A 25,210-nucleotide genomic window follows, 5' to 3' on the forward strand; every position below is an offset into this window, starting at 1 on the left:
GTCAGGCGACATTGTGTTGTTGAAACAAAATCAAGCACCCAGAAACGAATGGACAATGGCTATCATCACAGCCACCTTTCCAAGCAGTGATGGGAAGGTCAGAAAGGTCGAAGTGAGGACATCTTCCCAGGGAGTCTCAAAGACTTACCTGCGTCCCATTTCGGATGTTGTTGTGCTCTTAGAAAAGGAAGTGACTGATAAAAAGTAGTAGTGGCATCAGTAATGCCAGGCGGGGAGTGTTCTGTCCCAAGTAAAAGATTAAAAAAAATGGTTCATAATAATTTAGTGATAAAATGTCATATTTCATCTGTGGTAATTTATGTTAAAAAAGAGAGTCATTTAGTTAAAAATATGTTCTATACAGTCAGCATTAGTTTTTCTGTATCTTATTTTGAAGGAGTAATCTGTGTTCGCAATGCATTGTGGGAAGCAGACGCTGCAGTCAGTCGGGAAAAGCATTGTACAGAAAACCTGCCTATCTGTGTTTAAACTTCATCTCCTGTGGCCTGAATCTTTATATACACCATCGAAAGCAATGGCTGTAAGTTTATTACATGTTCTGGTTGTTTTATATGTTTATAAGAGCTGATTTAGAGATCGTTTTGTGAATGTGTTTGTGCCAGGAATTAGCCTTATCCCAGAAGCGGATTTTGCTTAGAGCATGGTCTATTAAAACATAGCAATGATGCTAGCGATCTAATTTGCATATCAGAGGATTGTTAAAACTATTGTTTATCATTACTTGGCAGCTAAGACTAACTTTGATACATGTTTTCTGTCACTAACTATTTCTTTTGTGCATTTATTTCACAATGTCAAAGAGCTAAAGGATATTTTATTTTCTGGTTTATTTTTTAGTTTCACTCAGCACTTTCATCGAGCTATTCAAGCTACAGTTGTAAAAGATTGTAAGCCGTCGAGAAGACTGTAATAAAGGAGCAAGACGCTCAGTTTCCTGGCTCATGAAAATTGAGTTTGGCTTGCTGTTGACCTGCGTTAACATACACAGTGTATCCAACACGTAGCGATAACAGTACAGTTGGTAAAATCAGCTCATCATCAAAATTATGAAAATCTAATCACATATTTATGTGAGGCTGGATATTTTTAAAATGAGAAATGGAAACTAACGGATATAACTATGATGGCCACAGTAAGGCGTAATAAGTTACTATAAAATAAATGCTTGTACACAACCTGCGGGTGGACAAATTGAGGTATTAAAAGAATGCATCTTTTCCTCCACCACCACCACAATCATGACTTTTAATACAAACATGCATTGAGCTTCGCAAGTGTTTTAATTGAGAGATGAGGAGCAATATCACACTTGAATGATTACAGATGGGCTTCTACACTACACACACCCTATTTACGCCCACACACAAACACAAATGCGGGGTAAAATATGGAGCTTCTGCACATACTAATCCTGGGAATCACTCTGGAGTTCAAATGTGCCATTTGAATCTCCACTGTGACCCCAAACTCCATTCTAGTAATCACCCCATAATCCCCCAGTTTTTTGGTGTGTGTGTTTTGGTTCCCCCAACTACCTTCTCACATATTGGCAAATACCATGAATTATTTATCACAACAACTTGATTTACATGTCGGTGAATGAAAGTTATATTTTATAATGCAGTTGAATGCTTTATGTTGGGGGAATGCATGTGTTTTCTGTGTTAAGCATTAGGTCTACATGTAAAAACATAAACAATACTCACAAAACACAAAGATTTTCATTTGCAGATTAAAAATTCAAGCAAAACCTTCTATCAGGAGCCTTCAGCCTGTTTTCTTTAAAACCAGAGGGCATGTCTGTGGTTGAGCTGACATTTTAACTTCTCCTTCTGTAACTGACTCAGTCCAAAGGCAAAGATTATGTCTTGTTACACACAGAAACTCTGTGGAAGCAATGCGTGGTGTGAACATGCACCACCCAGGGCTGTTCAAGGTGTTTTCTTGGCTTATTTAAAGGCTCTCTCTAATACACCACACAATTCTTTTTAATAATATATAACTATTATAGTTGTGCGAAAATATATTTTAAAAAAATACTACCAAAAAAAAGTACAGCTGTGTCACATATCAATGGCAGTGGCAGGTTATTGGCCCAGGGCAGCTGGGTGTGAGCCTCAGGAGTACATGTGTTTGGTGTGAGATAACCAGACAAAGGTGGGTGGCAGGTATTGTTAGACCTTCAGCAGTGAGGAAGGAGGAAGAAGAGAAATAAGCCTTTGAGGTGAACAAACTCAGAAGGAAGTCATAGTGTTCATTTTGTGGAAAAATAAAAATAAACTTCTGCACTAATTAAATATTAAAGATAGACTGAAGGTGCTACTACCAAGATGAGAACATAAGATCACACAATCTCTAGAGAGCACCATGTAGACTTAGTGATTACAACTTTGTGTCTCTTGGTCGAGGAGGAAAAAAAAAAGATTGAAGGGACTAATTTTAAGCAAAGACAAAAGTGCTGTGGGTAAGAATGGTAAGGTGCTTTATTTCTCGATAATTCTTAATAGCTGTAAAACTGTCAACCGGATGCTTGGCCACAATCGCTTTCATGACAGATAATGTAGCAGAGGGTTCCAAGCAACAGTCAGGAGAAAATGTTGGGAAATGGGAAAGCATTTATATTATTTATTTCTCTGTGAAAATGCCGATTTTGGTCAAATAAAAATGGTTGTTGAGCATTTTCCCCTGACAAACCTTTTACTAATAAATGTGGGACTGTCTGATGGTTTTGTTTCTGGTGAAGATGGTTGTGTTTGTTCATCTCCCAGTGTGCTGAGGCAGTAAATGAGTGTGTGTGTCTACTGTTCATGTGTGTATACTAACTACCCTAATACCCCCCCTTCCTGTTACCTCCCACCTCCACTTGTGCCACAATCACAGGGCACGGCTGATGCAGCTAACAGGTGTATTGTGTTGTGATTGCTGTGTCTGTTGATGGGAACGGGGAGCTGAGAGTCTCCTTAATAAAGAGAATCCCACCACCACCAGCACCATCATCTCCACTGTCTATGTGTGTGCGCAAGGGCGTGATTGGGGTTGGGGGTGAGGTGGAAAGCAGGGAGCCAATCAACAAGAAGCGATCAACCCTCCATAAATAAACATTGCCTACACACATAATCGCAAATAAAAAGGTCAGTGTCATTACAGTTACTGGAGGTGGAAGCGTGTGTGCATGCACAATTAACACGTGTATGTGTCTGCATGCGTGCCTGCTTCCAACCTTCTCTCTCTCACAAAGCTACATGTAAATATGAAATCTAAAAGGTCAACATCATTAGCCGCTGAACACATCCGCAATACCATGAGTGCTCTGGCAGCTGATAGCGAGTGAATGAAATCAGTCTTCATCTGGCTCAAGAACAAGTTATGTTTGTAGACAAACACCCAAAACATGCAAATAGGTGCACATATGAATAACAAATGCACAGACAATTACTCCATTAACATGCAGATACAAAAGGACTAGTTAGCGGCTATTGTGCGCAGACACTGGGGACCAAGCTGAATGATACTTAGCTGGAAAGAGAGGGCTGATGTGTACTGTAATTATGGCTCTGATGTGGTCTTGACTAATGAAGTAAACAAGCTCAATACAAACAATTCATCTGCACTCACAGACCCACTAAGAAACACAAGCGCACCAAGTGGCCAGCCAGGTGGCTCGACATCACGGTCTTCAGGGCCTGGGAAATGTGTTCTGGTGGGTTGGTCTTATTGCAGTTGTGTGTCCCCGCATGTGCGCACTGTGTATTCTTGTATGTTAGGACGTCACAAAGTGAGTGTGTAAAGGGGACACTTCTACCAAGATTAATGGAGCCAATCTCCACAGCTATCCAGCAGAGTGACCATACCCTCCCTATCCTGTTTTGCTCTTCTATTCTATTCCCCATCTCTCCCTCCGTCTATACTCCTTTCCCTCGATCTAACTCTAATTAAATGAATCAATCAGTGGCAACACTCTGGACAGATAGCATCACACTGCTGCGGCTACCGGCGTGTATGTTTGTGTGTTGCTTTACAGTTGCTGTTTAGATCCTGCAAAAAGGAAAGAAAAACAAGAATGAAATGGGAATAACTATGGTGACAATAAATGAGTGGCTGAGAGCAACAAAGACAAGGCAAGAAAGAAAGTAACCAGAAAAACTGAAAGAATTTGTAAACAGGCAGACATCGGTAGCTTGGCTGCCTTGCTCTTGTTTTTTTTTCTTTTTAAACATTAACTCTCTTCTGGAGACTTATCAGCCCAGGCTATGCTATCACACAGATGCATGAATGGACATTAGCCTTTCCCACTGAGCTATATACAGCCCTAGAAAGCCCTTATCTCATGCTCCTAGTGGACAATATACAGCCAGTGTCACCTCTTAATCATATCAATTTGATGAATACATATACATGATATATAAAAACAGTATTTGACACCGCTGGTACCTAGTGATAGGAAAACCATTGCCCCTATCATTATAACTTATTAACCTATGCCTAGACTGAATGTCTATTGCTTATTAAAGGCTGCTTAAGCAAACATAAGCTGTGATATTCACCTTGACTCTTGTGCAGCCTTTCCACAAAGTCACTCTGTCTGTTTCTCCTGCAGAGATATCACTAACAAAAGGTCAAATAATTCATAAAACATAAATATATTTAATAACTATGATCCACTCCAAAAGTTAATGTCATCGAAATGCATTCATAAATATTCTACCCATGATATGTGAGGGAGCAATGAAAAAAAAGACCATGGGTAACCCCACCACATATTGTATCACAGAGGGTCAGAAGGATAGGATAGCATACATATTGTCTTGCTGTATATGTGTATATATATGAAACACAAAGATTACACAATAATTATGCCTTATTGTGTATACACAGGTTTTTAAAAGTGACCAATGGTCTATGTACGCGTGCCGCTAGGCTCTTACCTCAATGAAATTCTGCACCATACAAAACCCCAAACCCCAAATGCTAATATCTTCTTCCAATTCAAACTATTGCGCACATAAATTTTTGCTTCAGTGGTTGCAGAGAGCAGATGCATCTATAAAATGTGCTCCCCTATGGTTTGCTGTATGCGGCTGCAGCCAAGGTGTATAAGAGAGGGTGTTTAATGTTGTGTAGCGATGCTGGGCTATTCCCCCTCCTCTAACCATGCTGGTTGTGATTCCAGTGTGTGTCTTTCTTTCTTTCTGATAGCATCTGGCACAGAAAATAGTAGGGGACTTAAAAGGGGCACAGAAAGTACATATGTGTCCACCAACACCATGGATATGTAGACACAAAGACACGTCTGATTAATCTTTAATTAACTAGTGCAAGCACAGAGACTCACAATATGATTAGATAGAAGTTCCTGACAAAGTACTTTACGCAGAACCAGTTCAAAAACTATTTTAGTACATATTCTCTGGATGAACTCTGTCAAACTCCATTATCAAAAGCTCTCATGACAACTAAGTGAATAGAAAAACTCCACACTGTCAAAGAGAGAGCGCAGTCTGTCATAACAGTGGCCATGTGGATGAAGGCCATCAAAGCAGTAGGATGGCTCTCAAATTGGAGGCCAAAAACAAAATCACACACAGGTAGCAAAACATACACAACTGCTACCAAAACACAAATGAAAAACTTACCATAAACACACAAATGCCATCCTGACCCTAGAATGTGAATCACAAGAGAAGAAGCAGGGAAGGGTCTTTTATTCAGCCCAATTAAAAAAGGCAAAAAGCCCAAACAAAAGGAGTGTTTTATTGCACTTCCCACTATCAGCAGAAAGGCTCATTAGCCACAGCAGCATAATTAGCAAGATGCTGAACTCCTCGTTAAGGAGGGGCCCGAGCCGTAAACAAACCCCGCTGAACTCCAAACGCCCACGGTCTCTCTCTCTGTAATGAACTGCCACCGCTGTTCCCTCCCAGTGAGAAAACCAAGCGCGCAGACAGTAAGGCTCTGACAGAAACAAACACACACAGCAAAACACGCACTCATACGCGTACACACGAGCTGACAACTCATATCCAAGGTCTGCCGCACAAACACCCACAGCAAAAACAAACTGGGACACTGTCTTCCTTGACAACTGCGTGGACAAACACACACTTACATACAAACATTCATATTATAGACCGATATGCAAAAAATAAAGCGTGCATGCAAAACATAAATTTTTACAATACTGGAGACACAGACAGCCATACCCACTAAACATTGAGAATCTGACAGCTGAGACAAATCTTGCCAACTGTCTGAATCTTGACTTTGGCATTGTTATAATCCTCAACCTGCCACGAACCTGTTTTGAATTAAAAAGACTGCCAAAAATCAGCCACGTGAGCCAGTGTTTTAGCAAGTCACAATGAGTTGATTCGATAGTTTGTAAAATCGAATCAACAAAATAAAGCAAGGTAGATATCACAAGATCAGGACAATAACAAAACAACTATGTGCATGCATGTGCACGGGCCCTGACTGTTGAACAGGAAATAATTACTAGGACACCTAAAGAGAAAGCTGCACTTGCACACATAGGCACAACATGAAGAAACATCTAAAAAGTGAAGCCATTTTTCTTCTCTGCTACAGCGACCATGAAGTGTCACAGTCATGTGGTGTGTGTGTGTCATGGACACAATGAATTTCAGCCACAAAACCCTCAGAAGGTCAGCCATTATTATCAAAAATTAGTTTTTTGCAGAAAAAGGCCCATGAAAGACACATATAAGAGCTACGACATATATGTGCACGTGTGTCACACACTGTAACCACCACTTAGAAACAGCTCCAAAAAGATCAAGCACGATTTCAGCGTTAATTATGATCCTGTGAAATAGTTGGCAGGCTGATCATAATGATCTGAGAGAGAAAGTGAGGGAGAAGGGATTCTGAATCTGTCTGTCTAAAAACCTAAACCAAGAAACAGTTCACAGAAAACAGTGAGGTGAATGTACGTAAACAGCTGCATGCATCCAGACATGTGCTATTCGCATATTGTGGGTGCACACAGGTTTGTGAGGTTTTTAACACCAAAAAAGTCCAATGCACTTCAGAGTATCCAGATAAAGCAAAAGTGCTGACAAACCTGATCAAAGCTGGTAGATAATTGCAGTAAAAAGTTTGGAAACCCTATGGAATTACCAGGCTTTTCCTCATTGAAGTGATAATTATAAACAATCTGTTTGAACTAATAACACACAAATACTTTTCTTCTTTTAGGTATTTATGAAACATATCAAATGATTTCTTTGCAACTGTAGGTAGTCACCCTTTGCACAATCATTGTCCAGTCCATGAGTGTTCAGGTGTCCACTTTACACTGAGAAGATTGTTGATTTAACCTGATGATAATTTTTAAGGACACAATTTGTGACGTTGAGTTGTGTGAGTTGTGTTGGCAATACTCTCCACGTTTGTTTCCATTACATACATAGTATCAGTACATTTACAAGTGTTGAACGCTATTACCAAGCATTTAATTGTTGATTGGAATATGGTGAGTGTCTCTTACCTGCAGTAGGGGTCTCTGGACACCGAGAACCTTCATGGTATCAGCATTGGCAAGAATCTTCAGAGGATCAGCTGCCTTGCTAACTGCCTCGATTTCCTTATTAATCTCTGTCCGTACCTAATGGTTGATTGACAAAAGTTTGCGTCAAATAATATATTTACAGGGGAAATGAATGAAGATCTGTTTTCCATGCCATTCCATGGAGTGAGGTAATCAGTAATCAAGTAAATGATCAACTTCCTCCAAAACCTTGCTTCCAGAGAAGGACTTCTTCACAATCCATTTTTAAGTAATTTCGTAAAACCTACCTCTTTTCATTAGCCACAGTATGAGAGTTGATTTTTACTTGTTTTGAATTGTTTTTGTATTAATGGTTTTGCATTTTTATTCTGTTCTTAATGTTAAGCACTTTGGTCAGTACTTGCTGTTTTAAAGTGCTTTATGAATAAAGCTGGCTTCGCTTGACTTGGCAAAAGATGCAATAAATGAAAATAGCTGGGAAAATAGATCGCAGCTTGAAAACAGCATATCATGTAGGTAACTTAAAAGTGAAAAGAAAATCTAAGAAACTGAGAGACAAATGCTTCTTGCTGTGCGGCAACAGTGCTAACCACCGTGCTGCCCGCTAAAGCAGTTTTAAACCAAACAAATAAAACACAGATTGATGCAGAATAGATTTAATTTGTGCAGGAAACTCTTCTGTTTAAAATACATGAACCTGCAAACAGGGAGAGATCTATGTTCTATCTATGGCCACATATACTTGGAAAATAACGTGTAGTTGCATTAGCACACCTCATTCTACTGAGCTAAGACCTTGAAATTCAAACGCAACAGTGGTCTCTAGTACTATGCCATTTCGTTTTGAACATGACGAGGCCCTGAAAGTCCATGCTTCAAAACATCAGGTTTGGCTCCGATTCTTCCCGTTGAGCTTCCTTTCATTCACACGAACACTGCTTGTGGTTTCCTGATGTAAGAAGCTAAAATCGCAGGTGAAGTGAGCTTTTATTCTTAAGAAATAAGGCCTTGTGGGTAACCTATGCGTGATGCAGTTCTAGTGTTGTGAAAAGACTGCAAATTTAGCATCTGAGGAAACCACTGTGAAACGGGGATGAAAAAAAGTCAAAGTATAGAAATATGCCTACATTTCAATATCTAAATGGGAGAGAAATAAAGGCCCGGTGCAAACAATGTTGTGAGCGTCTTGCTCCCTCCCCCTCTTCACTGCAGAGTTTTAAAGGTTATCAGCTAATGAGGCAGGCTAGAGCGAAGACACAGCAGCATTTTGAACTTTTGAATAGCCTTAAAAAAGTTAATCACACACTCTGTAAGCAAGCATTAGTCATTTAACAACAATGAACAATCCAAACTACTAGAAATGTGCAAGTTTCAAAAATATGAGCAGCTTCAGTTACATTATATTAAAAATTTCTGGGAATGTATGTTTATGTATTTACAAAATGTTAAAGTGAAACTAAAAATTAGGGCAGGAAATCAACATGTGATGTAAGATGTCAAGATATATGTGTATTGTTTACTCTATTATACATATACAATGTTATAAAAAGTTTATTACCACAGACTATCTAGCAATATCTAAGCAACTGTAAATATAAAAAATATAAAAAATAACAAAATTATACTTAAATATGCCTGAAATAATTACATAAAATAATAAATCTTTCTATAAATATTGTAGCTTTCCCCCCCAAACCCAAAAACCTTGATTTCTCTTCAAGGTATCTTAAGAACCTTTGCAGTGATGTGTGTTTTCTTATTCCAACAAATCCTATTGGTCTATTGGTATTTTATGTCAATCCAAATAAAACAAAAAAGTAGTTTACTTTATTCTTTTAAAAACAGGCAATACTGCTAAATCCACCCAATTTACAGTACGAAAAATAAATCAATTAAACTACACTAAGTCAAATTTATTTGTGTTTATTTGTATTCACAAGTTTACACTAAGTGAATGCAGTATAAAAAAAATCAGTGTTCAGTGAGAGGAGATATATAAATACAATAGCATCTACAATACATTTTTTAAAAATCCAGCATTTAAAAGAGTTTGAGTCTCTAAGTGTCTATAAAAAGCAACAAAAAAAAAATGTTAAAGATGTAAATTTGGTTGTTGTGCCATTGTGCTTCTTCTCACAGAGAAAACTGAGAATATGTGTTTTGTTTCGCTGTGGTCTTTCTGTCCAGAATGGTGTTGAAACCAAAGGACTTTGACATGGAAATGCTGACACAGCAGATTAAGTGCATAATTGTACAAGTAGACAATACTGAAAGGGATAACAGCTAAATTTAAATTAGGTCGAGTTTTGTTTTGTTTTTTTAAACACTACCTGAATTTTTTTTAGTTCATTAGTAACCACAGCAGATGTTGACTGCAGTGGAAGAAGTTACAATGAAGCGTAGCTGCGGTTTCTTAATGTGAGGGATTGATTTCTGGGAAAGCTGGTGTTTCACTAAAGCGCTGCACTGACTGCTGATATCGCACTCTGTGAGAATTCATAAAATCCATCAATTTGTCATTATACTAACCTGGTTAAGGAACAGATCATTAATGTAGTAAGTGAGGAAAGCTCGAAGCTGGCACTGCTTGGCTTGACCTGGCCCCATGTTCATCTCTATTTCCTTAATGAATCTGAAAAGAAAAGGAAAAACATACAGATTTTAAGACATCAGAAAAACACCTGTGAGTAGTGGCTCATATTGAAGTATACAGGCTTGACACCAGCAACACAATAACACTGTATCACTGGATCCAGCATCAATTCAAGGAGTAAGGTCTGCCATAGAAGCAAATTTTGGAAAGCTTTAAATGCCCCTCAAGATGCCTTTCAGTAGGGCAATAAAGCTTAAAGGCTCCAGTGGAGCTCCTTAGAGCCATTAGGGCAAACTTCAGTTAGACTAGCTAACTCTCAGCTGTGTGTTTGCAATAGTGGATGTGTACAGAGAAACACAATGGAAAGTATAAAATAAAACACCAGAGCTTTACAGAGTTATTAATATGAACCAATCACAGCTGCAGAGTGTATGCTCTCAGAATTCTTCCCAAACGCTGGTGTCTGCTTGGTCAGATAGGGTCAGACAGTTATATATGGGTTTGTAGAGGCACATACACACCTCGTTTGTCAAAGAATCACTGGTCACTGGCCTTGTCTCACACACACACCACAGGGCAAACCATGCAAGAGTAAGTGCCTTCTCAACCGCTCAGCACATATAAATGCACAAATAAATCAAACTCCTCACAACAGAATTCTTTGACCTATAAGACAGTTAATGTATGACCTCAACTTCCAGAACAGAGAAACAGAGAGTGTGTAAAGACAAGGAAAAACGAAATGCTTTATGTGGGAAGATCTTGAAAAAGTGAAGACAGGAGATGAACATAATACAGGTCTGAGGCTGTGAAGATAACTCCAATTGGAGATTCAGCTGGACATAACCATTTGTAAAAAAAAAAGACGGCTACACCATTGCCTGGTAACCTGTCTCTGTGCTTTAGTAATGCGAAGTGGAAGTTAGGGCCCACAGGCTGTAGCATTGCAGACAACTAGTGACACTTAGTCTATGCTGGAATATAGATCAGTGAAGGTGGATGATTGATTACCTAAAGCTTGCATAAACACACACACACACACACACACACACACACACACACACACACACACACACACACACACACACACACACACACACACACACACACACAGAGAGAGAGAGAGACAGACATGCACGCACACAAAAATGCCCACAAATAAAAACAAATCTCAAAAAGCACACAATGAGCACAAGCCGTGGGATCACACTACTCAGCAACTGTACCCAATTAGTCAGCAAGAGCTGAGCCAGTGTGTTTCTGTATGTGCGTGCATCCTTGTGTGTCAGAGTAGGCAAGAGAGACAGGGTGAGCAAGAAACCTAAACCTATTCTAAATCCTCCATTGATTCCCACTGAAACTCACCACAACTTCTGTGGCCTCATTAAAACCGTCAAGCTTGCAAAACCATGGAGCCAAGATATATATAAATACACACACACACACACACACACACACACACACACACACACACACACACACATACATACATACATACATACATACGTGTGTGTGTGTGTGGTTTTTTTCCTGTTGTTGACAACTTCATTTCCAGAAATTGATCACAGGATAAAAGTTGCCAGGTTGAACGTGCATCGTGTTGTTCTGCGATCCCTCGCACGCTGTCAATATTGTCATTGTTTCAATACAAGTGCCAAGATGATGAATCTATAAGTTGGTGTGTGAGCACAGATGGATTTTTGTAGGCAGGGGTGATAACGTTTGAGTAATGTAGCAGGGACGAGGCAGTAAAACGGCTTTGTGTATCCAGACAGCCATCTGGCACCGAGCCGCGGGCCCATTCCCCGGGATACAGAGCCCATGGGTGATACGAGGAAGTTTAGCAAAGGTAGCTTGGCTAAAAGCACTGTTGGGGCCCACAGTGCTTATACAGCCCAAAGAGCACATGTTCAGTGAGCAAGACAACACACATTAAACAAAATGTTTTTGAGTGGCTTCAGAGAGATCATTTGGAATATAGAGTAGTGAGCCTGGTTAAAATGTAAATGGATAAATAACACAGGGAAAAGCACAGACGAGCTGTGACTTCCAAATGGATCCTAAAAGAAAATCTCTCCCAGCTTATTATCATTACAACCACATCTTCCAAACGTCTGCCTTGCTGGTGGCATGGCATACCGTAGAGAGAATAACAACTTCTAATGATGCTGATGATGGTGATAACAAATGACAGCATAGAAGTTAAAACACACATGCAAGCCCTCACAAACATACCCATCTAAAAGCCATTAACTTGCCTAAAAACTCAGAAAGTACTCTTCTCTGCAGCGTGTAGAAGCCCATTTGTAGACACTGCGAGCAAAATCTCAAACAGAAACATGGGGAGACAGACTGTCCTCTCACTGAAGAATGACAGCTAGCTTAATATGATCTCTCAAGGCTACATCTGAGCTTGCTTTTACACTTGTCTTTTACCATTTTCACCTGTTATCATGAGCTACAGCACTATACAACAGAAAATGACTTGGTCTGATAGATTCTCAACTTGTCTGGTTTGAATTCTCTCTGCATTAATGGTGGAACAAAAGTTTTCTATTCCCCTGAACAAGTCTTGTCTCGCTATATTAAGTAGCCAAAGCATATTTCAGACACGCTTTAAAGGGCAAAGTAGTACTGTTTCATAAAAGCAGCCAACATCCTTAAGGCTCTCTTATTTCTACAGAAATAAATGTGCATTTAGACCTGCATACCAGTCTAACTTACCTCATAAAAAAATCATACTAGTAAAGTTACCAGTGGGCAAATACATAAAATGCTTTCTTAACTGGCTTCCAATTAACAGAATTTTTTTTTTTAAATTACTCATTAATAAGATGCGTTTAATGCCACCAGACTTCAGTAACACTGCCCATTTAGCTGATGATGCTGTTATAATTGGGCCCAATGTGATGTTAACAATGTCAGTTTCATTGAGAGGTGACAACAAAACACACCAGTCAACCATATGGCAGGTGTACACAGCAGAGGTGTCAGCCAAGTCGCTAAGGAGCCGCTGTGGAAGCAGTGGAGAGACACAGCAGCAATAATGCCGTGTAGATTCACACACACACCTTTTTTCCAGCTGCCCTAAAAATAATATGACAGTCACTGACACACCGACTGGCAAAAAACAGCAACACAGCCCAACAAAGGAAATGAATCACTGAAGGGACAGCAGGATTTCAGAGTGAGTCCCTGTAACCCACAAACGACACGTATAGTGCTTAATGTCACTACTCAAACGGCTTAAAGACACCACGATAACACAGTCGGATCTTCCAAAAGGATAATATCATAAAGCAATACATGTAAGGAGTTGCTGTTAACTTTATTTTTACGTTCATTTTTCTCCAAGCTCTTTTACTAATGACCGGAGAGTCGGGCCACTGTATAAAGTCTCCTTTAGCACATCTTGAAGATTATCAGTGGGGTTAAGATCTGGACTCTGCAGTGGCCAGTCCATGTGTGAAAATGATGTCTCATGCTCCCTGAAGCATTCTTTCACTATTGTAGCCCAATGAATCCTGACACTGTCATCTCGGACTATGCCCGGAAAGAAAAGCAATCCACTGACAGAAAAACCTGGTCATTCAGTACATTCAGGGAGTCAGCTGACTTCCTTCTTTGGCAACATAACGTTTCTGAACCTTGACTGACCAACTGAAGCCACCTCAGGTCATAACACCGCCCCCACAGGGTTGTTCACTACGCACCAGGCATGATAGGTCCATCACTTCATCTGCCTCTCATTTTACCCTGATCCACACATCACTCTGGAACACGGGAAACAATTGCCCCAGAGTCCAATCATTATATACCCCCTCGCAAATTGAAGCCTATTTTCTGATTAGTCTCACTGATAAGTGTCTTTTTTTTTTTTAAAGACTATACAGTTGTTTGTTTAGTCCCATTCCCCTGAGTTCTCTTCACATTGTGTGGGTGGAAATGCTCTTTCACTATTGAATTCTACTGTTGACACATTTTGATGGGATTTCACCAAATACTTAAATAATCTCTGATCACGATCATAAAAAAATAACCCTGTTAAATCATTTAAGATGATGGTTCACAGCAATCCTTCTGATTGTCAATCAAACGATTTAGTATTTATCACTAATAAAATGTACAACCAAAGTAATGTATTTTTTTTTAAAAAAAAAGGTTAAGTATTACTTGACTCCATATTGCTACATTTAGGTTGAAGCAATCTCTCCAAAACAGCTATTCCTTCACCACGGGTGCAATAGAAGCAGTGACCAGGCAGACACAAAACATAAAATGAATCCAGTTTCTCTTCTAAACGACAGACAGAGTGGCTTCAGAGGCAGCAGATCCCACACACACATATCTTCACACAGATGCCAAGACTCCATCACTCATACCCTTCCAAAACACGGCATGCGGACAATACAAGCCCCAAACAATAAAAACATACCCAGACTTTCATTCAAATTCAGTGTTTGTTAAACTCTGTATTTCACTCTGGATCCAACATGGCTGCACACTTGCACATTAAGTACAGTTTCTTAGCAGCCACTGTAGATGATTGTACTTGACATCATGTAATTATCTGTCATTAGAAAACAGATGTCAGAGCCTAGGGTCTAGAGCTGGATAATTCTAGGTGTCATGCCCCATGTGTAATCATGTTAAGAAATAACATTCCTGACAGGCATAATATATTTATGCTAACATGAAACTGTCTAATGAGTGAATTTACTGTATCCCAATGGCTTTGTGATCATTCGGAGAAAGCTAAGGTTGGAATATTTTTTTAGATAGGTAAAACAAATGAGAAGAGACAAGGACAAAAAATGTTTTTAGAGCAGTTTTGAATTAATCTCCCACTAGAAACTAAACCTAAGGTAACAAATGCATCTTTAAATGGAAAGGGCTGGGATCCCATCATCTATCTCTATCTGCAGCAGCAGAGTAATGATGCTGAAAGAGAAATGGGATAAAGACAGAGATTTAAGAAAGACAGCAGAATAAGAGTGTGCTGAGATCGATTAGGGACTCAGCATTTTTAAATCTCCCTGAATTCCCCTCAGGCACGAACCTATCGGCTATGGTGAATTCAGATTTCACTGCCCGGAGAGGAAGGCTGGTTCTGTAAAGACCTGTCACACATCAAGGACAGGACAAACAGCACCTCTGCCAAATAAGAGAGCAGCAGGATAAGTGAGAGCAGGAGTTTGTGTCTGTGCATAACTGCATCCATGGCATACTTATAAAGTGTGTCGCACTTACACACACACACGCACAGACATCTCTGGGACACTTGAAATCACTATTTTAATCTTTCTTACAACGGTACGAGCCACTTAAGGGGGATTTCAAAACTCATAAAAGGATTTCAATAGATAGGTAACACTTTATTGGCTTTATCTCACAAGTAATATTAGTGTCCGTTCCAACTAATTTCCATCTTTTAATTGTTATCCAACTGCATGTTCTACATTGATTCTCTTGGATATTACACACTCCAGTACACACTACTTAATTATTTCTACAATGGTTTTACATTGATGAAGCTGCACCTGAGGATATAAAGATCTACTCAAGAGCTTTCAAAGCACATAACAGCAGCACTGAGTCAAAGAATACTTTATATTATAGACAACTTTGGATGAACAATGTTCCAAGCAAGCAAATGCCACATTCACCACAGGATGGCACTGTGTCAGCTTCATCTAGGAGCTCAGGCTTAAAGACTAAAATTAAAAGGTAGATGCTTTCTTTATAATAAACAGATTTAGAATAAGAACTAAGTTGCCATTTGTTATGTACCGATTTTAACCCACACAAGATTTTCTGCATGGCTGGGTATGTGAGACTGGAATACAGAGGAAAGCAAAAGAAAGTGACTGATAAATAGTTTTTGTTTATTTTGTTTTGTTTTTTTTATTTATCTTTTTCTTAATGTGACAATACTGTGTGTGATTAAGTGTGTGAGCATGTGTTTTCATCAGTCCCTGGTGAAATGCATATTGTCTTCCCACACACCGCCCACGCCTCTTCCAGACTCCCTGCTGTTTACACCCTGTTCTTGCCCCCGTTGCTGCATCGCATACGCTGAAGGCTTTCGGTGTGTTTTCGATGTATGTGTTCGCAGTATGTGCAGTGGCCTGTGTGTGCGTGCAAGAGCAGGTGTTTTTGTAAGAGAAGAAAAGAGATTTAAAAAAAAAAACAACAACGGGGGGGATGCAAATGTATTATGGAAATTAGGTGAGCAAGTGTGACCACATGCTCAGAGAAGCAGGTATAAATGGGCTTTATTATCAGAACCTTAACTAGGAAGAGTGAGATTTGTAAAAAATGACAAGAGAAGTCAATCCTTTTGTAGCCCTATGCTGCACAAGCTGCATGTACACCACAATGGATGAGAGAAAAAGGACTGCCACTCTGATGCATCTATTATAGTTGCTTCCCATTATTTGGTGCTTGACCCCAATAAAAAAAGAAGAACAAAAAAAGAGATTAGCATCATAATTTGAATGAAAAAAATTTTTTTCACACCAAACCTCCTTAATTAGTAACCTTGGCAACAAACTTCCACTAAGTAAAACGTTCTGTCAGGTAACCACAGCTCTTGTAGGTTAACAGGATAGTTTCCTCTTTTTTTGTTTTAACTGAAGGTAGGTATACATAAAGAGAATAATAAAGCTTGTGACATAGATTCAAGAGGAATAAGTTAATGATTTGGCTCAGAATCAAAAATAACCAATCAGCTGCTCTTTGACACCTTAGGGAAACATTTGCATCCTTTGCCTCCACTTATGCGGTATAATTTGAATAAAAGACTAAATATATATTTAAATGTTTGATTGGTTTCAAAATGTGGGGTTAAAAACTACCGACAAACATACTCCAACTGTGGCTTAGTGATTAAGCCAATGCCAGTCTTTGCATGTATATCTTTGAACTCCAATTTTGGCTTCCACCAATTACAAAAGAATGGGCAAAGCTAACTAGTTATAGTGCTTAATAATCACATTTAGTAAAAAAAATTTCATTTAGGCATGTAGACATGGTCAACACAACCTAATGAATGTTATTTAAGTGGATTTGATGGTAGCATCCACTGTTTCTGTGAGTGTTTTCATGCAGTCTACAAAGCAGCCAATGAGATGAAGAAGGGGAAAAAAAACCTCAAAATAGAAAGGAAGGCCAACAACACTAATTTTAAAGAGACTATTCCTGTATTCTGTACACTCACCTGTACTGCACGGATACAGTTGTATAAGGTAAACATGGAGGGCTATAAAGGACATAAATAATGGCAAATGTAGGAGAAACACAGTGATGTTGATTTTGTGGTTATCTGTGTTTGGCAGAACAGCAAGCAGGTGTGTGTCCATATATTTGCAACAGATGTTCATTCTGTCTATACATGGTTGTGCGCTCTCACATACTACCTCCATTCACCTTTATGTCTCTGCATGTACTTCGTAAATGTATGCAGACACTTGTGTGTATGTGTGTGTGTGTTGTCACAGTGTGGTGCAGACCAATTAAAACAAGGAGATTGATGACCAGGGGCTCTGAGTAGCAGCAGCGGCTGTAGCAGTAGCAGACAGCTGCTTCCTGCAGACAACAGGAAATGAGATGGCCCTGTTTAGCTGACGGTGCCAAACAGAAAACACCACAGAGCCTCAAAGACAAATCACCACCTTACTGCTGCTACAGGCCTCTTCTACCGTTTTGCTACAGCATGCTCTCTAAATATAGATGTATGCCACAAGATGCTTCTTCATGTAGGGCATGAGTGAATTTGGGTTTATGAGTAACGTGAGGTAATTAGAGTTAATTATGCAGTCACCTCTATAATAAGAGAAAAAATGTACTATTGTTATGGTAAATTACCGTTTAGCTGACGGTAATAGCATTTTAATGTAATTAAGGTCTACTTAACAGCCACATCCATTTTTCTTTAATTTTAAATTTAGAATTAAGTAAGTGCCTTTCTAGCAAGGGCTCAAACCTGTCCACTGGTGTTTTGTTACTATTCACTACAGGGTTTTGACAAGTTTGACAAGTTTGGGTTATTTTTTTTTTTTTGGTTTGTTTTTTTTTTGTTTTTTTTGCTAAAGGTTGTCATGTACATGCTTTTAATAGAAATGGCTGTCTCTGCTGTCTGTTTAGTGATGGACAGATTTAGAGTCTTTGGAGTCTTTAGTGCAAGTTTAACAATATAAATGTCCCCAACCACTAGTAATCATAAAAGAGCTGAAACACCATCCATCCATAAAGGCTTTGTATTGCAGTCTGATTTTCCAAAGCTACCAGTGGAACACAAAACATATCTCCCATTTACATTTAATGGAAGCTAACTGTTGCTTTTTTCCCTTTATCTGCAATCCCGTGAATGGAGGAGGGCTGTGGGAAGCAAGGGGAAGTTCAGCTGTCTCGCATGCTTCATTGAGCAATTAAGACCACTGAGAGGTAAATATCTCTGAATGTCACAATAGGAGGCTCCTAGGCCCAAATTATGCCTTTTTAACCCCCAGTGTACAATGCTGATGAATAGAGACAGCGAGGCAGGTGATGGCACAGAGGCGTGTTCGTGTATGGCCCCATCAAATGGCTATTTTCTTAAGAACAAATACCAATTGCAATTTCAGACACACATAAACACACACTATTCTCTAGACAGATAGGCAGGTGCAGATAAACACTGTATCTGCTTTGATTGTACCCTGCTCAGTGCTTAAGTATTTTAAGAGTTCACCTCCCTCTTATAAAAACAAGACTGATTAACAAGCAGAGCTCTAAATGGACTCCCACAGGGGGAAGGGGACTGTTTTATTAAAGTAAGCTAGGAAGTAAAAAAACAAAGCTGACAGAGTATAATGCAGACACCGATAATTGAGTATAACAAAAAATATAGACAGGCATTCACTTTATGGCTATCGTTATATTGGTTTTTGGAGAAATCACCATATTTAGACGAGAGGGTGGAGTGCTAAATTATGAGCTACCAGACTATTTTGTCAAATAATTCTACCAATTAAAAACCACCTGTGACTTTAACCTGTCATTTAAAGTGGGCAATAATTATGCAAGCTGAGAATTCTTTTTTAAATTATAAAATAAATGAATTTTTTTTTAAAAATAACGTGCAGCTCGTGTAAAGGCAGAAATTACCTATTGAGACCAAACTGGTTTTTACACAGGGATGTAAACTTTGTTTAGTTCTGTTGTGAAGCTGGGCGATATGCCACAGCAGTTTGTGGGGATTGACTCGCTTTAGCAGCCAGCCTTAGGTGGCTATTCAAGGAACCACAGCTTTTGGCACTTACAAGCTGGTTTCATTTTCCAGCCCTGGAGTCTGCTGCTTGGCAAAAACTGAAAGACTTCAGGTTAAACTGTAAAGAGTGTTGGACCCAATTAAAGATGGTATTCACACTGTTTGAACAGTCTTAGCAGAAAACTAGCAAACAGGAAAATGCATACTATATGTTAGTACGGAGCACATGTGAAGACAGATGGAGGGAGACTTATCTGAGCCAGTCATATCCTAATTCATACGTTCTGCCTTTGGTGAAAGTCATAGCATACCAAGCTTTAGCTCTTGCTTTTTAAGTTGTTAAGTGGTCAGAAAGCAAAGAATAAAGTGGACTGAATGAGCGTTATGCCCATCTTCTCTGACCTTCGCAAACGCTGGCACGCCTATACACTCGCACATCATAATCTTTTCTAATCAGAAGTGATGGCGAGGTATATACATCTGAGCCAATGAAGGACACTCATGGTTCAGTGAATGACTCAGCAAGACTGAAATGGCAACTATCCCTGCGAGAGCAAAGTGCGAAGGCACTTTTCAATTCGCCTGAAAAAGTACTAAGAAAAACACTTAACCTCCACACAACACACAAAGGGATAGCAAGCAAGGATTGACATGAGGAGTCTATTTTGGCCCAAAGAGGAGAGTGAATGAAAGATGCCCTGAAGAGAGTAGGCAAGTTGAGGAGATGGCAATGGCTTCAATATTTTTTTCAAAGATACAATTGCCACGGGTTAAGAAAGACAATTTAGTTGACTTACAAATAAAAAACTGTCTTCATCTTACATTCCCATTTCAGTACGTCACTTTATCATGTATTTCCTTCTACTGCCCAGCTAACACAGTACACTAGCACTTCGCAGTATCACAGATGCTTAGAGTGATGCAGTCCTTCAAAAAAACTGTTGCTTGGTGAGCCACTTCACATCATATTTTCTTATGATAAAAAAACACTCAATATTTATCACCTCTTCTCCTTACTGTATGCCCTTATCTTATCTCCCACCTTTCATTTCACTCCTTTTTCTCCCCCCTACTGTCATTTCTGGCCTCATATCCCCTGTAACACTTCAGACTCTTCCCATTCACTCATCTCTCTCTTACCCGCTCTACCCTAATTCCCCCACCTCTCTCTATTTTTACCACTCTATTGCGGTTATATCTCTGTGGCACTGTTTCAATACTTCCCCCTTGCCACACCTTTCCTGCATATCTCGTCTCCCTCTCTCTCTTTTAGACTTCAATTCCATTTAGACCTTTATGTTAGCGTAGGACTTTCCATCCTGTTGCATCCACGTAGTAAATTGAAATGGTTCTGGTGGCTCTATAGAAGCCTGATTGAATTTAAAAAGAGAAAGTACCATAAAGAGAACTAGTGGTGAGAGGTCTGTAATACACTCAGGGCTTCCCATGCTATGACAGTGTTGACAGGGGGAAGGGAGAGGGAAGAAGGAGGCACCAGAGGTGAAGATCAGTGGGATGGTGAGAGGTAAGAAAAAAGAAAAGAAAGGGTAAGAGGGCAAAATGACTGAAAATGTTGAAAAGAAATATAGTCTTGAAACCAGCCTATTACCCATCACATGCAAGCCGATACACAGAAACACAAAAACCTTCATAAGCCCTTGATAGTGACACCTCACAGAAATGCCTCAATCACGGTTTGCATGGCCTGGAGGGAGTGAGGTGACAGGTCTCATATTGGAGAGGGCCAACAAAATGCAATTCCAGGAAGTCAGCTCTAGGGCTGTGTGTCTGTCATACGTACAGCTCTGATAATACTCCCACACATCACATTACACCGCCAAAATAGCCACCTCTCAGCGTACAGGGCATTCACATTCACCACACTGAAAGAAAAGTGACAGACACACACATCACACACACATGCAGCTGGTTTGTGTATATATTACTGCTAGGAAAAATATGATGTTACAGGTTAAATTATTCATTGATCCTTTCATAGCCTTTTCAAGCCTTCTCTTTGTAATGTTATGTCTTGGCCTGTGTGTTAGTGTGTGTCTACTTGAAAGGGCTCTCATGGGATAGACACAACCTCAACCTTGAGCTAGAACTGACCTTTAACTTTGTGTGTTTCACTCTGAAAAAATGACAGGTGTGTGGGTAATATGTATGAGTTGTGAGTATTTATGCACATGGCCATATTGGTAATAGAGAATCATTCTATAAAATATCAGGATGACCCCCCAAAAGAAGAGGTGAAGGAAAGAGCAGAGGTGGAAAAAAAGAAGGAAACAGTGACATCTTGGTGGGTACATTTCACAGCAGATCAGAGTTATAAATGAACTAGGATGGCAACTAACTACAGCTGATCTAAATTATTAAATATAATGCATCCATGAAGCATATGCCCTAACAAATAGAAGTAAAAAAATGTAGGATAACCCTAAAATATTAGGATGCAGAGGGAAAAGGTGGGTTTTTAGCCTGAGGCAGAGGTTGACCAGAGACTCTGCTTCTGACTTCAGGGAGACCTCATTCCACCACTTTATGACAGAAAAAAGATGTACAACTGTAGGGTCCTTAGAGCCCTACAGTCAAAGACTAATACGGTAGGAATACAGTTTATGAGCTGTGGAGTTACTTTAAAGTTAACTTGAATGGTCACATTGAGCTAATGAATTCAAAGACTCAAGCAACCCTGGGTAAAGAATAGCTGTAGGGCTATTTAAGCAGCTCCACATTGCTGATATCAAAAATACTGCATGGAGTTAGTTTGGGTTTAGGTTGATATAGATGCCAATACAAGATTATTTATGCACTACATCTCATACATTGGTTAATACCGAATATCTTAAAAGGTTGGCTTAAACAAGAAGGGAAACAACCACAGAAAAATTAGCTACAAAGAGAAAGGAGCATTAAAAATGATGAAATATAAATAAAAATTATCCAGATGGGAAGCACAAACACTGGCCTCAGTCTTTTTTTCTATACTTGGTTTCACTCCAGTCCTTTGTCCACTTATAGTTCTGTTTTCCACAAGAGTAGAAATTAGACATTTGTAGTTACATCATTTATTTAAGGCACTGCCAAGAAGATGGAGCAGAAAGAAACAACATTCAAAGATGCCAACATGGTTATAACCAATGCAGTGATTACACTAAACTAGAGCCTTAACTGAACTAAGCCTTGTTGTGCTTATTTTGGAAAGTGGACTACGTGATCCTTAAAGGCTGACACATCAGAAACAGCATGTTACCACTGTACTTAATTGCTATGCAATTTATCTTTGGTTTTATAAAGCATGAGAAAATCGCAGCTGCACAAAGCTACTGAGGACCATAAACTGTGTTACATCTAACTGGTCCCTGTTTTCACCAGTTATCAGCACTTTAACAAAATGCAGACACTGACTCATCCCAATTATTTGCTGTTATGAAACACTGACAACTGCAATCTGCTAAAAAATCATATGCATTTGCTGCTTCCATGCACACCACAGAGGTATGTAAGCATCCTGTGTAGTGCCTGTAATGTAACTCCTCAACAAGACTGTCAGTGTCACTTCACATGTATGTTGTCATCTCATTTCCATCAAATGAACTGGATTCTGCAGTAAAGCTGTTGGGAAAGCTGTTGCAGTTTGTAGGAAATAAAAGTCAGGTTTATTCAAGGTCAGCTGCAAACTGCTTTGGGCCAAAAAACCTGCAGTTACTATCTATATTTTAGATATCACACTAAATACTGTATATCGGTATAACAAATATTTCTCTGACATGGTTGTGAAGGCCGACTCTATTTTTTCACAACATTGCTTCAGTTCACTGAAACTTCCAGATACAGCTTTCTTAAGGCCCTACCACAGCATTTTAATCAAGTTGCAGTCTGGACCTTCACTGGACTGCACTTGCAGCACCTTGACTCTTTTCTTTTTCAGCCATTCCATCGTAGGTTTGTTGCTGTGCTTGGGATCGTTGTCCTGCTTCATGACCCAATTTGGGCCAAGCTTAAGCTGTCAGACAGACGGCCTCACATTTTACTTAATGACCTCAAGGCACAAAACAAGCCGCTCAACTCACAAACACGTTCTTTTACAAGGTTTGTGTCATGTGACAACAGTGTCTTGCTATGCTGAGCAAAGCGCAGCATTTGTCCCTTCTCGGGAGCACTTGCATGTGTCACAGCAAGGTGTGATGTACATTTGCATGACGAATAGAAATGCAGACTGACAAGCACATATAGTAGAAGTGAATACGATGAGTATAGCAGGTAGCTCATGTTGGCCCATTTGCTGCACCTAGCAGTCAGGTCAGCACATGCCGCTTCCCATGTGAAAAGCCGTTCACCTCTCCACCACCATGGTACGAGGTGCCTGCACTGATATGCTGTGTTTGGGTTTCATCAAAGATGACGCACATTATGGCTGAAGAGCTCCACTTTGATCTTGTCTATCAAAAGGACCTCGTTCCAGATGTCTTTTGTTTATTCAGATGTCAACATGTTATTTTTAGAGTAATGCTTATAAAGTATCAAGACTTCAGGTTTTGTAAGGAGAGCATTCTTTGACATCCAGCCTTTTGAGCAAACACTTCTCCCTTGTTGTCCAGGTGAACTCCTTTTAGTCATTTCCATATAAACCACAAGTTTCAAGACTGAAATGAGGTTTGAATGTTCATCCACAAATTGCAGCAGTTTGCTTTTCTTGGTAAGCACAGGTCTCTTTCTGTTATCTTCACAAGCAATAAAGGGAATTTTAATAACTATAGAAAAAAAAAACATGAGCCACATCTTGCTTATTCGCATTTCATGAGTGTATATGTACATTGTACAATGTCTATTAATAGTATGAATCAGACAGGTGGTAGTGTTATCAATGTTTTCTTAGACCAACTAGACCCAATGGACTTGATTCGTCTTTTTTGCTGTGCTATCTTTCAGCTTAACGAAGGCTTTTGCCAGCATACATCCTGGAATGCTCTCATTACCTTGGTGTAGTTGCCAAGGGAGCCAGCGTGATATTCAATACTTCTGTTACCCATCCCTCCAATCTCATTTACACTTGACACCTGACATTTGCATAATGGCCTCGCTCCATCTCCTATCTAGTGAAATAAAGGGTTGAGGCAAGGTGGTTATAGAGTGTGTATGTGCTTCTATGCTCATGTTTGTTTGGTTGTGATGAGCAGATATGCCTATCAAAACTGTGCATGTGCGAATACGCGCATGAGTGTGTGTCATAGATAGGGGTTAAATGACTTCCTTCTAAATGTAGCTCATTAAGCCTGTGGAGACCTTGGCGTGCACCATATTTGCTGATTTGGGACAACTTGCGGAAATGCTGGCAGGAACATGTACATGTGCTTGCTAATCAGGAATACTGTGACCTAATCAGTCAGAAACAGATATTTGGGTGTCAGGAAAATTTAGGATGAACACGTATTTGTACCCCCCAATGTAAGCTGTTGGAGATACTGGTGGACCGCTATGAAAATGACACTACGTCAGAGCACTGCGTCATTGCGTCTGTTCAGTCATAATGAAACTTTGCAAAATATTTTTCAACAGTCCACAAGGAATGGCAGAAAAAAATTAAAGTCTGATTTGACTATCACCCAATTTGTATTCATTTTAACAGCCTTGACAAGAAAATACATCACCTTAGTTCTTTAAATAAAACTGTCAGAGAATTTAAGGCTGGGTCTGTGATGACAGTATGGGGTAGTAGTTGACTCACTGGCATTTTAAAATAAAGTCTATTAACATAATAAACGGAAAAAAACTTCAAACTAAAAGCCCGTTGCCAACTAGAGGGGTTTCTGTC

At 39.5% G+C, this 25,210-nt stretch overlaps 1 protein-coding gene across 1 annotated transcript in view; it reads right to left on the bottom strand.

Moving 5' to 3' along the window:
• exoc4 (exocyst complex component 4) overlaps window positions 1-25,210 on the bottom strand; it is a 149,826-nt gene that overhangs the window by 53,361 nt on the left and 71,255 nt on the right. The window contains exons 12-13 of the mRNA XM_085376089.1: window positions 10,079-10,181; window positions 7,529-7,645 (exon numbers count right to left, since the gene is read on the bottom strand). Coding sequence (XP_085232215.1) covers window positions 7,529-7,645; window positions 10,079-10,181 — 220 coding nt within the window. The remainder of the gene's footprint in view (window positions 1-7,528; window positions 7,646-10,078; window positions 10,182-25,210) is intronic.

This window comes from Diplotaxodon limnothrissa, linkage group LG17 (genome assembly GCF_057381915.1).
Source record: "Diplotaxodon limnothrissa isolate DT_005_m linkage group LG17, D_limnothrissa_male_GT1.1, whole genome shotgun sequence".
Taxonomy (NCBI): Eukaryota; Metazoa; Chordata; class Actinopteri; order Cichliformes; family Cichlidae; genus Diplotaxodon; species Diplotaxodon limnothrissa.